This window comes from Amphiura filiformis, chromosome 15 (assembly GCF_039555335.1).
Source record: "Amphiura filiformis chromosome 15, Afil_fr2py, whole genome shotgun sequence".
Lineage (NCBI taxonomy): Eukaryota > Metazoa > Echinodermata > Ophiuroidea > Amphilepidida > Amphiuridae > Amphiura > Amphiura filiformis.
Genome location: NC_092642.1, coordinates 42,363,414 through 42,378,521, shown reverse-complemented (window position 1 = coordinate 42,378,521; position 15,108 = coordinate 42,363,414). Strand labels below are relative to the sequence as shown.

The window sequence follows — 15,108 nt, the reverse complement described above, 5'->3', positions numbered from 1 at the left end:
CATGTGTGTAATTTACAGTGCAAAGGCATCACAACACATGGATCCTTTATCACCATCGTCCAGCCGCACTGTGCAATATATTGGAGAAATCCTATATTTTTGATAGGAAATACACCAAATTTGGCACAGATGTAGAGCTTACAGTGCTAAATAATTCTTGATATGGGATTAAGTGAAACATTTCAATATGACATCAGATATTTAGGTTGAAAAACTTACATTTCATGTGATGATTTTACCACAATGTTTACCCAAAATGTCATTATTACAGAGGATATAACTTCCTCAAGGATCCTCCGCGGTAAATTTTAATCTTCGTTACATAACTTGGGGTTTACCCAGGGACATAAATGCATGATGTGACACTGAGGACGAACCTTCTCTATACTTTTATGAAAAATCCATCTCTGCCGGTATTTTAAATGATGAAACTCACACACCTCAATAATAATTGTCTTCAAAACTGCCGCCAAAGAAAGAATAGTTTAAGGTTACTCAAGCGTAGCTAATCCTTTATTCCATACAATGATTGCTTCGTAACATCATAAATAAATGATAGATATCGACTATTTAGTAGAAGTAAGAACAGGACACAGCAATATACTGCATAACATTACTTTGTGCTGAGCGGTTAGTAATTTTACAGATTTTCAAAATAGGTTGCTTTGTCAAAACTTGGAATTCACCATTTTTACGCAATCCTCTATAACTTCTACTAGAAACGTCCAAATTTTAAAACCTAAAAAATCTGAGAAAGCTAAATGTATGTAGAACTTACAATGCAAAACAATATGACTAATACAAATGCCGTTCAGACCTAAAAAATTCCATCTTTCTCGGTATAAATCATTCTGGGACACCCTGTACATGGAAACACAACTCTGAATGTTGAATGTTCAATCAAAATAAACAGTAGCTTCTTCTGCAAAAACAACATTGATCCAATAAAATCCACCTTCGTTGGAGTGCTTAGCTGTGCTAATTGAAAAAAAAACCCACAAAATTATACATTCCAAGCATACATGTAAAGCTAAATGTAAACAATAACTAACTGGTTAAAATTAATTGTACATATACCTACCCTATGTCCAATTTCACACACATCCAATGGATCGTTGTCTCCTTTGCATTTGGTGTTCTCATCTGTGTGAGATGGATCCTCCCAAGTCTGTGAATACAAATCAAAAATGTCAATGTTGCCATTATCAAAATTGAAATTTTATTATACAGGATATTTAAAATATTTAAAAATATTTGTTAAGGAAGAGGAAAAGCCATTTTGGTAGAAAAACTTATTCTTTCAGCAATATACCATATGGAGCTAAATGATAGGTACCATTGTAAAAATATCATATTCACAATATAAATGGTTATGATTTTGTTGTTGTTTGTGCTCAGCTTAAATAAAAGTGAAAATGTGACAAGCATAGTTTAGTCTGACAAGCATAATTTAATCCTATTTGTGTATCAACACACACACCCCACCTCCAAAAATCCACAAAACCCACCCACCCCACACATAACATGATAGGTTATGCTTTCAGATTTCATACCACCAAATAGAATTATTATATCGTTGTGCGCCCTTAATTTCACTTCTTAGAAAAACCCATGCATTCTCAATTTAAGCATTAAAATGAGCAGAAATTTGCATAATCTTAGCCAAATTTGGATTGGTCATGATTAGTAATATTATTTCCTGCAAGTGTACCACAGATGGGGTAGATCAAATAACTTTTAATGATTTTAAGCAGCCTTTTCTTTACAGAAACACTGGCATGGTTTTGCCTGTAAAATAGGCAATTCCCAGACATCGTAGACTTCGAGGGCCAGTCGTAAAAAATAATGATGGTCAACCTATATTTTTTCCCAGCCAGAGGGATCAGGCAAGGGCTGATTTCAACCATCATAGCTGTCGCTTAAAACTGAGTCGCTCCTGTGAAGAAAAATGACGTTTTCTTAAGGCAAATTTAGCACATGGTCGCATGTCATAAGTTGGGTACAATTTCCATTACATGGTCAAAAATGACAAAAAATGTATTTTTTGATATGTTGTATATATTGACAACCTCTAACAATTACCACCACTTTTAACCTTAGCACATGCTTAATTTTTGAGATAATGCTTAATTACTAACTAATTAATACACAGCTCGTTTATGTAAATCTCAATTTTCAAATGCATTTTTCTCAAATCGGACCTCAATTACAAAAATGACTGTAAAATTTTTATTTTATGCAAGAATGTCATCAGATTTGGAAGATATGTTCTCAATACATTAATGCTTGAAATGAACTATTTAAAATAATTGTACGTATGTTAATTACGTTGTGGAGGTCAATGACCTTTTACGAGTAATTAGCGAGATGGTTATTCTATTATTGAGGAAATGAATATCAAGAAGAGAAATGTACATTAGCATATTGCTAAAAATACTGAAATTCAAGTATGGTTTCATTAACAAGAGCACCAATGGCGCTGTGGCTCTGTGCTTTTTTGAATGTGAAAGTAATTGCAGTCGAATGTGCAACAGGTGAAATCATATACATTGTATGTGCCAGATCACACGCAATCATACATCTTGCTGGTTGGTAGCTATATCTTATTTGCAGAGCATAATACATCCATCAATAAGTTTCATATCCACATGAGGTTTTAGTAATTTGACCACAGATGACCCTGAGTGACCTTGGATGACCCCAAAATGACATTCCAAAAATTTGGCTTGAAATGTTGACTGTACCCACCAAGTTTCATGCCCATGCGAGTTTTTAGTAACTTAACCTCAGATGACCCCTGGGTGACCTCGGATGACCCGAAATGACCTTCCAAAAATTTGACTCTAAATGTTGACTGTACCCACAAAGTTTCATGCCCATACAACAGTTTTTAGTAATTTGACCTCAGATGACCCCTTGGTGACCTCAGATGACCCCAAAATAACCGTCTGAAAATTTGACTCTAAATGTTAAGTGTACCCACCAAGTTTCATGCCCATACAAGTTTTTAGTAATTTGACCTCAGGTGACCCCTTGGTGACCTTGGATGACCCCGAAATGACCGTCCGATAATTTGACTCTAAATGTTGACTGTACCCACCAAGTTTCATGCCCATACGAGTTTTTAGTAATTTGACCTCAGATGACCCCTTGGTGACCTTGGATGACCCCGAAATTACCTTCCGAAACTTTGACTCATAATGTTAAGTGTATCCATCAAGTTTCATGCTCATACGACAGTTTTAGTAATTTGACCTCGGATGACCCCTAAGTGACCTCGGATGACCCCAAAATGACCGTCAGAAAATTTGACTCTAAATGTTAACTGTACCCACCAAGTTTCATGCCCATACGACAGTTTTTAGTAATTTGACCTTAGATGACCCCTGGATGACCTCGAGTGACCTTCACCCACTAACCAATACAAACTTGTTCTGTCTGGGGTCAAGATGCACCCGCCCACCAAGTTTGAAGAATGTGCAACCCCTAGTCTCCGAGAAAAAAGGTTTTTGCATATTATGCATAAATTATGCAAATTAGGTAGGTAATTACCATATTTTGCACTGAAAATCGAATCAGGTCGAGATCCTCTGGTCATGCTACCCCCACCACGTTTCATCATCATAGGGCTTAGCATTCTTACAGATCCCCAGAAACAGCTTCACAAGGCGGATTTCTTCAGATTTCCAACCATTTTGTAGAAGCGTTCCCGCATAAATTATGCAACTTAACAACTAAATGCGCATACTTTTCACCAAAAACTAATCAGGTGATCAGCAGGTGTGTATCATTCCTGTCACAAGGTTTCGTTACCATGCACCGCTATCAATTTGCGCTGATATTCGCATAAATTATGCAAATTAGCTATGTTAATTTGCATATTTTCACCGAAAACATACAATTACGGAGCAAACTTGGATACCCTTCCTCCCACCAAGTAGCGTCCCGTAGGTCTTACGGTTCCCCAGATACAGCTCCGGACAAACATTCGGACATCCCACCCCCACACACAGACGGAAATAGTGATTACTAAGTCCCATCCTGAACAAAGTTCAGAAATGAAATTTTATCAATTTGCGCTGATTTTTGCATAAATTAGCTATGTTAATTTGCATTATTTTTCACCGAAAACATACAATTACGGAGCAAACTTAGATACCCTTCCTCCCACCAAGTAGCGTCCACGTACTGCGTAGCCGTAGGTCTTACAGTTTCCCAGATACAGCTCCAGACGGACACACGGACATCCACACCCCCGGACAGACAGAAATACTGAGGCGAGACAAAAATGAAATTTTATAACAAATTTTTGTGACTTGAGATCATTTGCATTTTTTTTTTAAACACCAAAACTGTTCTGTCCTGACATGTCTGTTGTGTCATGTGTGTTGAACCCGGTCCAACCGAACAATCGTAAGTTCTGTTCGGATCTGGAATCTGCCTGGTCTGGATGCTGTACTCCGATTAAGCAGGACTAGCCTACATCACATCAGTGTTTATTTCTGATAGATTTCACTTCATGATTTTTTCTTCAATTTCATCACTTACGAAAGTACAAAAGTAGACAATCTAGTAGTCAGTATAACCTCGGAGCAGTTCGTGTGAGACCTACGTACATGGAATAGTAGTACATGGCTTCCGAATTTGGAACTTCACATGTTCAACTTGTCATGCCGGTCGAGTCCCGCGTTTACAACTAAAATCAAACCACTTCTATATTAAAGTCATAATGTACGATCTTATAATATGAATTTGGTTAATTTTATTCAAACCTGATTTTTTGCATATTTGTAATGTTTACACATGTCACAACTTGCACCTAAATGGAATCAGCCAAATTTGTTGTGTTTGTAGGTAAACAGAGCAAAAGTTAGACATAAAGTCATAATTCAAAAAATTATGCCTTCATGTACGCCCATAGACCTTCGTCTTAAACGGCCAAAATAACAAGCAGTGTTTCTTTCACGTTACCTCGTTATTTCAGCTCAAAATGGACAGAAACCATTCCCAATCATTATTACTAGTATTATTTCAGCATTTTGAGTATATAATGACAAATTTAAAATTTGAAGGAAATTGTACATTAAGCCTTTAAGTCCATCGCTGAATTTTACAAATAACTTAAATAAACATCTTTATATTTAATTAAAAAAATATTATGGTATGCTCGTAAATGCTTCGAATGACATTTACCAGAAGCTCATGAGCTCAGAATGGTAAACAAACTAGCGTATTTTCACCTCGATTATGCACCGTAGCTCTCTGTGGTTGAGTTTGCAAGGTCAGTGGGTCAGTGAACTTAGTCTCCTATGCAGCCAGTTTGGTTACGCTCCCTCCACAAAAATGTTTGTGTGGAAGGGCGGAACCAAACTGGCTGCTAAGACTACTGCAAGAATCGATCAATCACACAAAACTGTTTGCTGATTGGTTCAGAAATGGTGATGTCATCAATCAAGAAAAACTAATCGATTTATTGGTTCAAAATAGCCTCATAGAAAAGTACTGAAGTTTGTTGAGCATCGCAGCTTATCGGTAAAAACGTGACCTTTAACAAAAAAATCGGCACAGTGCTTTTCGTACTGCACTTGCGCAAGCCAAATAGTCCCCAGAAAAGTCATTTGTTCAGATTTATTCGGGATTTATTCAAGATTCAGACATGTTCTTGACTATTTTTTGACATTCCTTACCTATCTCTTTATTTAAATTATAAAGAAATAGTGAAGAAAAGTTAAGAAGTAGTCAAATAATTTCCGATCTGAACTAAATCTTAAGAAATGTACCTCCATTGGTTTCCGTCTGTATTACGCATCTTAAATTATACAGACCAGAATAATCTCTAGCACACACAGGGAACCAAGATATAACTCGATTATCGTGACTATTTTTGTCTTTTTACCCAAAAATAATACTTTTATCGCCTGAATTTCAATAAAATCTGGAGTGCAATCGATTCAAAATAACTTAGCCAAACTTAGAAACGAAACTTAAGTCTTCATGTCACGCATTAAATGATCCTTAGCATAAAAACCAACAGCGTATTGTGGCCTGAAAATGAATGCTAGTTAGTTGCATGACAAAGGCACTGATAAGCTCCGCTCAGAGCCAAAAATGGAACATATAACCCTTTAAGGTGGTACTACACCCCTTGATAAATTTGTGAATATTTTTGCATTTTTTTCAAAAAATAATATCACACTGCCACTGGTAACAAAAGTTATGTACATGTATATTATAGGGTAAGGAATCCAGTTACTACACTGGAATTTCAGTGACTCAAGACAAGCGGTACGTTATTTATGATAAGAAAAGAGGTACCGCTAGAATGTACCTCGTTTCTTAACATATTGAACCCCTTGTCTTGAATCACTGAAATTTCAGTGAAGTAATTGGATTTCGTGCCCCTATATAATATACATATAACTTTTGTTACCAGTGTGTAGTTACTTATTTGAGAAAAATGCAAAATTAGTCACAAAATTTATCAAGGGGTGTAGTACCACCTTAAGTAGTCAGTGATTGTTTTAGTTGTACAAATTCAACATTCAGAGCTGTCAATACATCATACCCTCACTAGATTTGAAAAAGTAACCAGTAGCTTTGACATGCTGACATGTGAATTTTCACATAGGCCCTATTGCACACTCCCGCATCCGCCTGCTCCACATCCGCCTGCTCCTCCACCCCTGGCATTTTTCATTTCAACTGATGTGATTTTTTTACTTAATGATGTATAATTATATGCTTCAGTAGACTGAAAGAGTATAAAATTAGGCTTAAAATGAGGTATCAGTCACTGCTGTAGGATATGGGGTTACGGAAAGCCAATCAAATTTGTATCGCAATTTTCTGAAAAGTGTAATCCCTCCACCCTTTTTGCATACCCAACTTATGACATGCGACCACATATCTCTATGGGACTCTGATTTGGTGGTGTGAGATCTGAATGGAGCTGTGTGTGCGAGTCTCAACTTTTGATTGAGCAAGTTAGCCCTGTTCCAAATTTGCGTTTGCATCCACCGAAGAAGTGCATTGACTGAATTTATGTAATTAAAGGCTAAAATTGAAGAGAACTGCAACATTTGCTACAAATATACCAGTGCTAAGGCGAGTTATGACCCGAAATGCGTGTTTGAGTGAAAGATTCCATTTCGTAGTGTGACTTAGGCCCATGCAATGTTTACAATCATAATATTTTGTAAGCTTACATCATCAATGGCATGCAATGACTCTGTGCCAGATAGAGAAGACATCAGTATGGTGCTAGGGTACTGGTCGGAACTCATGAAATAGGCGCCTGGATCAGGTAAGCTTACGGTTTCGTGTGTGTGTTGGGGGGTAGGCTAAACTTATGATTCCACTACTGGTAACCCATGTAATGTTTACAATCATGATGGTATGCAGTGACTCAGTGCCAGATGGAGAAGACATCAGTATATGGTGGCACATGGGCTAGGGCACTGGTTGGAGCTCATAAAATGTGCCCATGGATCAGGTATTAAAGCTTATGGGGGGGGGTAGACTTAAGATTTCACTAATAGGTCATATAATTCAAAACTTATAATTCAGGCATTGTGGACATGTTCTTCTTTGTTTCTGTGTGTCTGCCTGGCTTCTTGTCCCTCTTGACTGTAAATTGCTGAAAGCCTAAGTCTTGGTGAACTTTTAACATGGTAAGTACAATGCTATCTTCAGTAGATAGCAGATGTCAGAGACACAATGATTCTGCTTGAATTTTTTTTTTTAACCAGCTTCTTGCTCAAATTATGCTAAAAATAAGTTAATTAGATTAAAATAGTCTGAAATTAAGGACAATCAGAAACATGTTGGATAATTCATGAAGTGCCAAGTTAAATAAGCAACAGTGAAGAAAATTAGTCATTAATTACAAGGCTCATAATTGAAATTCCAATATTTTTACTGATTTTTTTCCAAAGCGATTGGTAAACCACTTCATGGCAAGAAAACAATTCAATGACATACCACACATTAACCAGGTAACCATTGGTAACCTACCTGAGGAAAAGCTCCATAGTTCCAGATATAGCCATGATGAGGGAAACAGTTTTTGACATAGCGTATGTTGCCTTTCTTCACATCTTGCTTGATTGGATTCATCTTCTCTGTGGTGTTGATCTGATGAACAAAAATGTAACACAAAGAATATTCACTTGGGCAATGTCAACATTAATTAGTCAGGGTCCGATTCACATTCAGTTTCATCCATTCAATTATACATGTAAACATAATACAGAATGATAGTTTCTTTTGACAGAGTAGTGCGGAACATTTTAAATTATATGAGAACCAGTGGGTGAGGATGCCACTAAACGCACAGCGTGATGTTGTGGCACCCCAAGGTCTTAGCCAGCTATGCGTCCACCCGTCTAATCTAATTTTAGACGGGTGGATTTAATGGATTTTACAGATGTGATAGCTCTAAAACAGATGATTTTAAGGTTATATGAACTTGAGGCTAATTCAGAGTGACATGTAAAGGCCAAATCAGGACATATTTGACCCCAGTGACCCTGCCATGGGTATAGACAAGTTGTTTTATATTTGAGGGTCAAATTTTGGCATCTGCTTGGATGGGTGGTTTCTGATTTCTGGCTAAGACTCTGTGGCACCCTACATGTATGTATGTATATATACATAATGTTTCAATTATACAATACTAAATAAAGCAAAACAAATTTAATACATTAGAAAAAACGAACAAAGACAAACAAGCCTTGTAAGTAGAGAAATTACAAGATTTATCAATGCAACATTCGACAAAAGTATACAATGCATAAATAAGAAACAATTTTGTAACCAGTAGGCATATCTAGAATATTAATTCATTGGCCTGTGTAATGTAAGCATTGGCCTGTGGCCAGAAACATCTAATTTCATGTTGATCCTATCATTGAGTTAACCCGGTGCGGCCAGGTGATTTGAAGATAGATACATATAACTGGCTCAAAATAAGCTAAGGTGTCATAAAAGTGTAACACACAATTATTTTTCCAGCTCTTTTCTTTTGGTCTCCAACCAGGTTTAAATTATAGTATGCACATATATCGTTCATAATACACTAAAAGAAAGATAAGTTATAGACCATTTACTTCACAAATTTAATTTTCTAGCCCTTTATGTGCGTTATATTTGACAGACACAATTTTGATGATTTTCTGCAATCAAATAAAAATTTATAAAGTATTACATAAGGTATTTTGTGGTTATTTAGGTGTAGGACCTACAGCAACTGATTGTGGAAAAAAATGTGTCCAAATATTACAATAAGGAGGATAAATTGTTATAAATAAAATATGTGTGTCTGTCAAGCCATAACATACATAAGATGTCTGTCAAATGTAACATACAGAATAATAATTTGGCAAAAACAGTAGTTCAAGATGGGAAATTGAATAAAGATCACATGCAGTTTATAAATCACATGTTTTAAAACACTTTTATAAACTCTAAACTATCATCATAATGTGAACATCAAGTGATTTTTAATTTTTTTAAACGTATTGCGTATGTTACTTTTGACAGACACATACAAATCTAGCGTATGTTACTTATGCGTACAAATGTTTGACAGACAACACTTAACAATGGATTGTGTCATCAAAAAGCTTCTCCTCACAAAGTGATAGTGCCGCAAAGCTAGGTGGAGCTAAATGCTATGTCATGTAGCATAATTAGCTGTATCACCCTAGTTTAGCAGGAATTACAGCACCGTCTTGCGTATGTTATTATTTGACAGACATTTCAAGAAAAATTTTAAAATTGTTATATGTTCAAAAAAGATGGCAGCCACTTACAAATTGATTATAATATGGAGAAATGAAGTTATTTACAATAGATTTACCCTTTAGTTTATGCTTCAAGTCTTTGTTTATAAAAAACTGAGGGACTTCAAAATCAATCTAAAGTTTGACAGACAATAGTAACATACATAAGGCAAACTTTTAAATCCTTTTTTGATCTCTTAACTTAGAATTCATAATGCCTCTTTCTGTTTTTTTGATTGGTTTACTGCACCATTTTGGGAAACAGGTCACATGAATTTCTATAAGGATCCATAAAAAAAATTAAAAGCTGTTGAAAAAGGTGTCTCTTGGCATGTTACAAATAAAAGTGTAAAAATAGGCATTTTTACAGCTATTTTTTATTATTTTTATTATTTAGAGTGAAGTAATTTTACTTAAGGTTGGTCTGAACCCTGGAATTATGAAAACTTTCGGGCCTCATAACTGCTAAATTATTGGTCTAAAGAATATAAAAGTATACATTTTTAGAATGGAAATGACTTGATGAATTCATCTGTGAGGTCCAATTTGGGCCAAAATGCTCATTTTGGAGAAAATCCCAAAAACTGGTTTTTGGCCCAAATTTTTTTACGTAAGCGTAACAAAAAAAATTGTGTGGCCAAAATTTTTTTTATTAATTTTAAAAACTAGATAAAAATATCTAGGGAGCGTTTTTCATTTTTTTGAATTTTGACCAACTTCACCAAAAATATTTGAAATTTGGGGAAAATCAGGCTTTTTATGATTTTTTGAAAATTTTACATTTTTAACCAATTTTGGTAAAAATTTCTCAAAGTTAAAAAAAATTAAAAAAAATAAAAAAACGGTCCGTTGATATTTTTATCTAGTTTTTAAAAATTAATAAAAATTTTTTTGGCCAAACAATTTTTTTTTGTTACGTTAGACGAAAAAAATTTGGGCCAAAAACCCATTTTTGGGATTTTCTCAAAATGAGCATTTTGGCCCAAATTAGACCTCACAGATGAATTCAGCAAGTCATTTCCAGTCTAAAATGTATACTTTTATATTCTTTAGACTAATAATTTAGCAGTTATGAAGCCCAAAGTTTCCATAATTCCAGGGTTAAGACCACCCTTAAATTGTGTATGCTATGTCTTTACTACCTAAACTTGCCACTAAACTAGCAAATATTCCATTTCTATAATTATTATTTTAAAAAAAAGATGTCAAAATATATGGCTATAATATGACACCTTAGCATATTTTGAGCCAACTTAAGAGCTGGCCTGGTGGTGGTGGGGGGGGGGGCAGTTGATTTGAAGATAGAGCTGACCCAGTGGTCTTGGAACACAAGACACAATATTGTCATTAGGAACTGATTTGTTTTAATTGGGTCTTGAGAACTATTTTTTACAGGTTTGGGGGTCTTAGGAACTGAAATTTGCTAAAAATTGAGGCAATACAGCTGAAAAAATGAAATTTGAAGATCTATAAGAGCTGGCCCGGTGGGGGGCAGTTGATTTGAAGATAGAGCTGACCCAGTGGTCTTGGAACACAAGACGCAATATTGTCATTAGGAACTGATTTGTTTTAATTGGGTCTTGAGAACTATTTTTTACAGGTTTGGGGGTCTTGGGAACTGAAATTTGCTAAAAATTGAGGCAATACAGCTGAAATAAAAATTCCTTTAAAAAAGGAATGGGGCGCCCAATGTGAGTTGGACGGGATATGATGATCATGATATGATGAGAAATGCTTCATGGAATGAAGCTTTCGTGTCAATTTGCGATTATGTGGGGTGGGCAGGAGTTCTGTTTTGGGGCCTATTGTAGTGAGGATATTGCTTTGGATATTGAATATTGTTGAATTTCGTTATGCAGGGCCTAGGGTATATGATGGATAGTATACAAGACACAAATAAGTAAGCTTCCCCCTAGTCATCTATACACACTCATTCTTGTCACACGACGCATTTCCACAAAGTCATGTAAACGTAATTTCGTTTTTCACCCGACCTCCGTCCAGAAACAATCCTGAAATGTTGCAAACCTGGGGTCGGCGCAACTCATGCCAGTTTATCCTAAGGTATACTCTGTGTCTTTTGTAGCCAACCCTGTGGCTAAGAGAGGCTAGGAAATACTAATACAAAAAAATCATACCCTCCTTTCATATCAAACAATTCCAAGAAATTGACAGGCCTGTTAAATCAAGGGTAAGATCGATCGTTATTCTTCATGAAATGGGCACAGCCCATTTTTATGTTATTAATTCTGCTAAAAATTAATTAATAAATAACAAAATTACGTCATAATTATGACTTTAAATGGTCCATAGAACTCTATTTTAAACGGACAAAATAGCCATTGGGGTTTCTGTCACTTTACCTTGCTAGGAACCCTTCCCAGCAGTTAGGCATATTACAATAAATATTATTTCATTCAGCATTTTGGGTTAACACTAACAAAATGACGTAGGCCTAAATCGTACATTATTGCTTTAAACTGCCCAACAACTGTGAACCACGAGTCAAAAATCGCCTAATAGGGCTACCATATCAGCGGGGTTGGCAACTCTGGTTGCAAATACACTTCTGACCTTCAACACAGTCATGTCTTTCAATTTATTCCTTTCTCTGCTGACCATAATTGAAATTAGTTAATTAATGTTTTTATCAGAGATAGTCACCACAAAGATACTGAGTTGTGTTCAAATATTTTTGGTCAAGCACATAAACCAATTAGTGATTTCATGATTGGTCAGTGGTTGTTTTGTTTGGTTTAAGGATTAGGTGTGAAAAGGTCACGGCCCTGTTGCTATTGCAATCACTATGGACCACAATGGCCTCATTCCAATGGCATATTATCAATAACCTCAATTAAACAATCATAGTGCAAAATTTGACCTTAAGTTGCAGAGTATGAGTTTTTTTACTCACATTTTCAAAGGTCATTCAATGAATGCACAAGGGCTATTTCATTATAAATGACACGTTCACAAAAATGGCTTTTATCATATCTGGTTGATATAATTAGGGTGATAATGCAGTGTTATTAACTTAATTCTAAGTATGCCACAAACTACAAGCTACATGAGCATTTTTACAGAATTCTGTCTATTTTTGTATAAAAAATTGCCAAAAGGTACATTTTAACCCAATTTTGGAGTCCCATTTCATTTTGCCCATGTATTCTGAATTAATTCTTTGAAAAATTAGGTACATTCTATGGCAATGTGCTTGTTGCAATGAAAATATGATATGTGTGGAACATCATGCAAGTTGAATGGTGAAAATTGGTGCAAAATGTTAAAATTCAGAGATTCTTGCAAAATTGGCATTTTATGCGTTAAATAAAAAAATGAGTGTCCTCTCCAATTCATGCCTCCATTTTTGTTAACATTAAAGAGGAAATATAAACCCTTACCCTACCTGTATAATCTGTGTTATATTACCAATTGATGGGACAGGGCACTGATTGAGGAATTCATTTATTTTACATACAGTAGACCACTTGTTCTTGATACCACAGTTCCGCGTTAAAAATTTGTCCTCTCCAGAACTGAAGTTAATTACTAATTGTTGAAATAAGAAGGATTATAATGTGAAATTTGTAGAGGAAGAGTGGTCTTCCTTCTACCAAGGTGGCACATGATTTGGTATTTGTTGCATTTTTGCAAGCCTGTATCCACGATTCTGTTTGCAATTTAACAAATGTCCTCTCCAGCACAATTATGTCATTTCCATGAATTGGTAAACAAACTAAAAAATAAAAATTTCAAAGAGCCAAACCCACAAGAAATTTTTGCATTTTATTGCAAATTATGCTTACAAACCACTTTAGTGTTCAAATTATTGTCCAGTTGTTGAGAACACATATGATATTATTCTGCATTGAACTTGGTTAGCTAAAATTGCAATATTCCTAATTTAACCAGAATATTAACCCTGTTTGTAGTGGATTTTAAATGCTGGGGATCTTTTATGCAATAATATTGATGCAATAATATTGATGCAGCTATTTCTAAAGTTAAAGTATGCTTTATTATGTGTTAAAAAATGTGTCCTATCCAGAACAAATGACACAGGAGGGGACTTTTATTTTAGGTTTTCCATGACTAGTACAACAGATTGACGCAGAATACTCACTTATGCATCAGTGTAGCTATTGGGCAGGACAAAATGACTATTTCATGAATTTTTCATGTGAAGATAAAGTTTATCCTTAAAATATGTAGTAATTTTGCACCATTTATCTGGATTAGTATCAATTTACTAATTGTTTTATATTGAAACTGGCATATTTAAGACACTGAAGTGTAAAGGAACATACAACAATTATTACAGACTAAATATGAATAAGTATGAACCCAATGTTGGTTACATATACTCTTTCAAAGTTGTGTATTAAATTGTTTAAAAAATGTCCCTCCAGACGGCAGCTATGTTTTGCACAGCAAAAATTCAATTTAATTTTTTTAATGGTTCCTGAGGGTTTGACGCTCTAATATTTTGAGAATTATTGACACACCATCTGAACTTTGAAATGATAATGAATTTGCATGAAATAAATGAGTTTGAATTTTGACCCCTTTTGGGACTCAATGTTGTCATTTATAATGAAATAGCCCACAAATGTATTGGGGTTAAAGAACTGTGCCCTGATAGATGAGCATGTTGTAGATTCTTCACACTGTAAACAACTAGTTCATGTGCAAACATGTTCAAAACATAATTAGAAAGGTCTAATGTCACCGCTCTATCGGGTTCTAAGAGGCGGTAAACTGGTTTAAACCATACCTGACCATACAAAGGTCACGGTTTATTTGGTGTTTTTATAAGTCCATTAATTTTGTATTTTTTTAAAACAAAAAATATACGCACAACATTTTATCCCGTGCATATCAGAAAACAATAATAAAATAAAATCCAAGCATTATTGTGGTTTTATTTCTAAGCTAAGCTGGGCATACTTTTAAGCAAAACAGCAAAAGCTAAATCTAGCAAGACCGAAATTAGAAGCTTTTTGCAAAGTCAAGCCTAATAATGGGGCCGCCGCCGTATTAACGGGCGCCCCAAAAAATGAAATTTGAAGATCTATAAGAGCTGGCCCGGTGGGGGGGGCAGTTGATTTGAAGATAGAGCTGACCCAGTGGTCTTGGAACACAAGACGCAATATTGTCATTAGGAACTGATTTGTTTTAATTGGGTCTTGAGAACTATTTTTTACAGGTTTGGGGGTCTTGGGAACTGAAATTTGCTAAACATTGAGGCAATACAGCTGAAAAAATGAAATTTTTTGGCAAGCTTGGGTACCAATAATTGAAATTGTCAGTTTTGTTACTCAATGTC

General features: G+C 35.3%; 2 protein-coding genes across 2 annotated transcripts in view; both read right to left on the bottom strand.

Moving 5' to 3' along the window:
* Nucleotides 1-15,108, bottom strand: part of LOC140171659 (prestin-like) — a 129,521-nt gene that overhangs the window by 54,246 nt on the left and 60,167 nt on the right. The window lies entirely within an intron of this gene.
* LOC140171660 (uncharacterized) overlaps nucleotides 1-15,108 on the bottom strand; it is a 37,539-nt gene that overhangs the window by 12,946 nt on the left and 9,485 nt on the right. The window contains exons 4-5 of the mRNA XM_072194955.1: nucleotides 8,014-8,133; nucleotides 1,082-1,168 (exon numbers count right to left, since the gene is read on the bottom strand). Coding sequence (XP_072051056.1) covers nucleotides 1,082-1,168; nucleotides 8,014-8,133 — 207 coding nt within the window. The remainder of the gene's footprint in view (nucleotides 1-1,081; nucleotides 1,169-8,013; nucleotides 8,134-15,108) is intronic.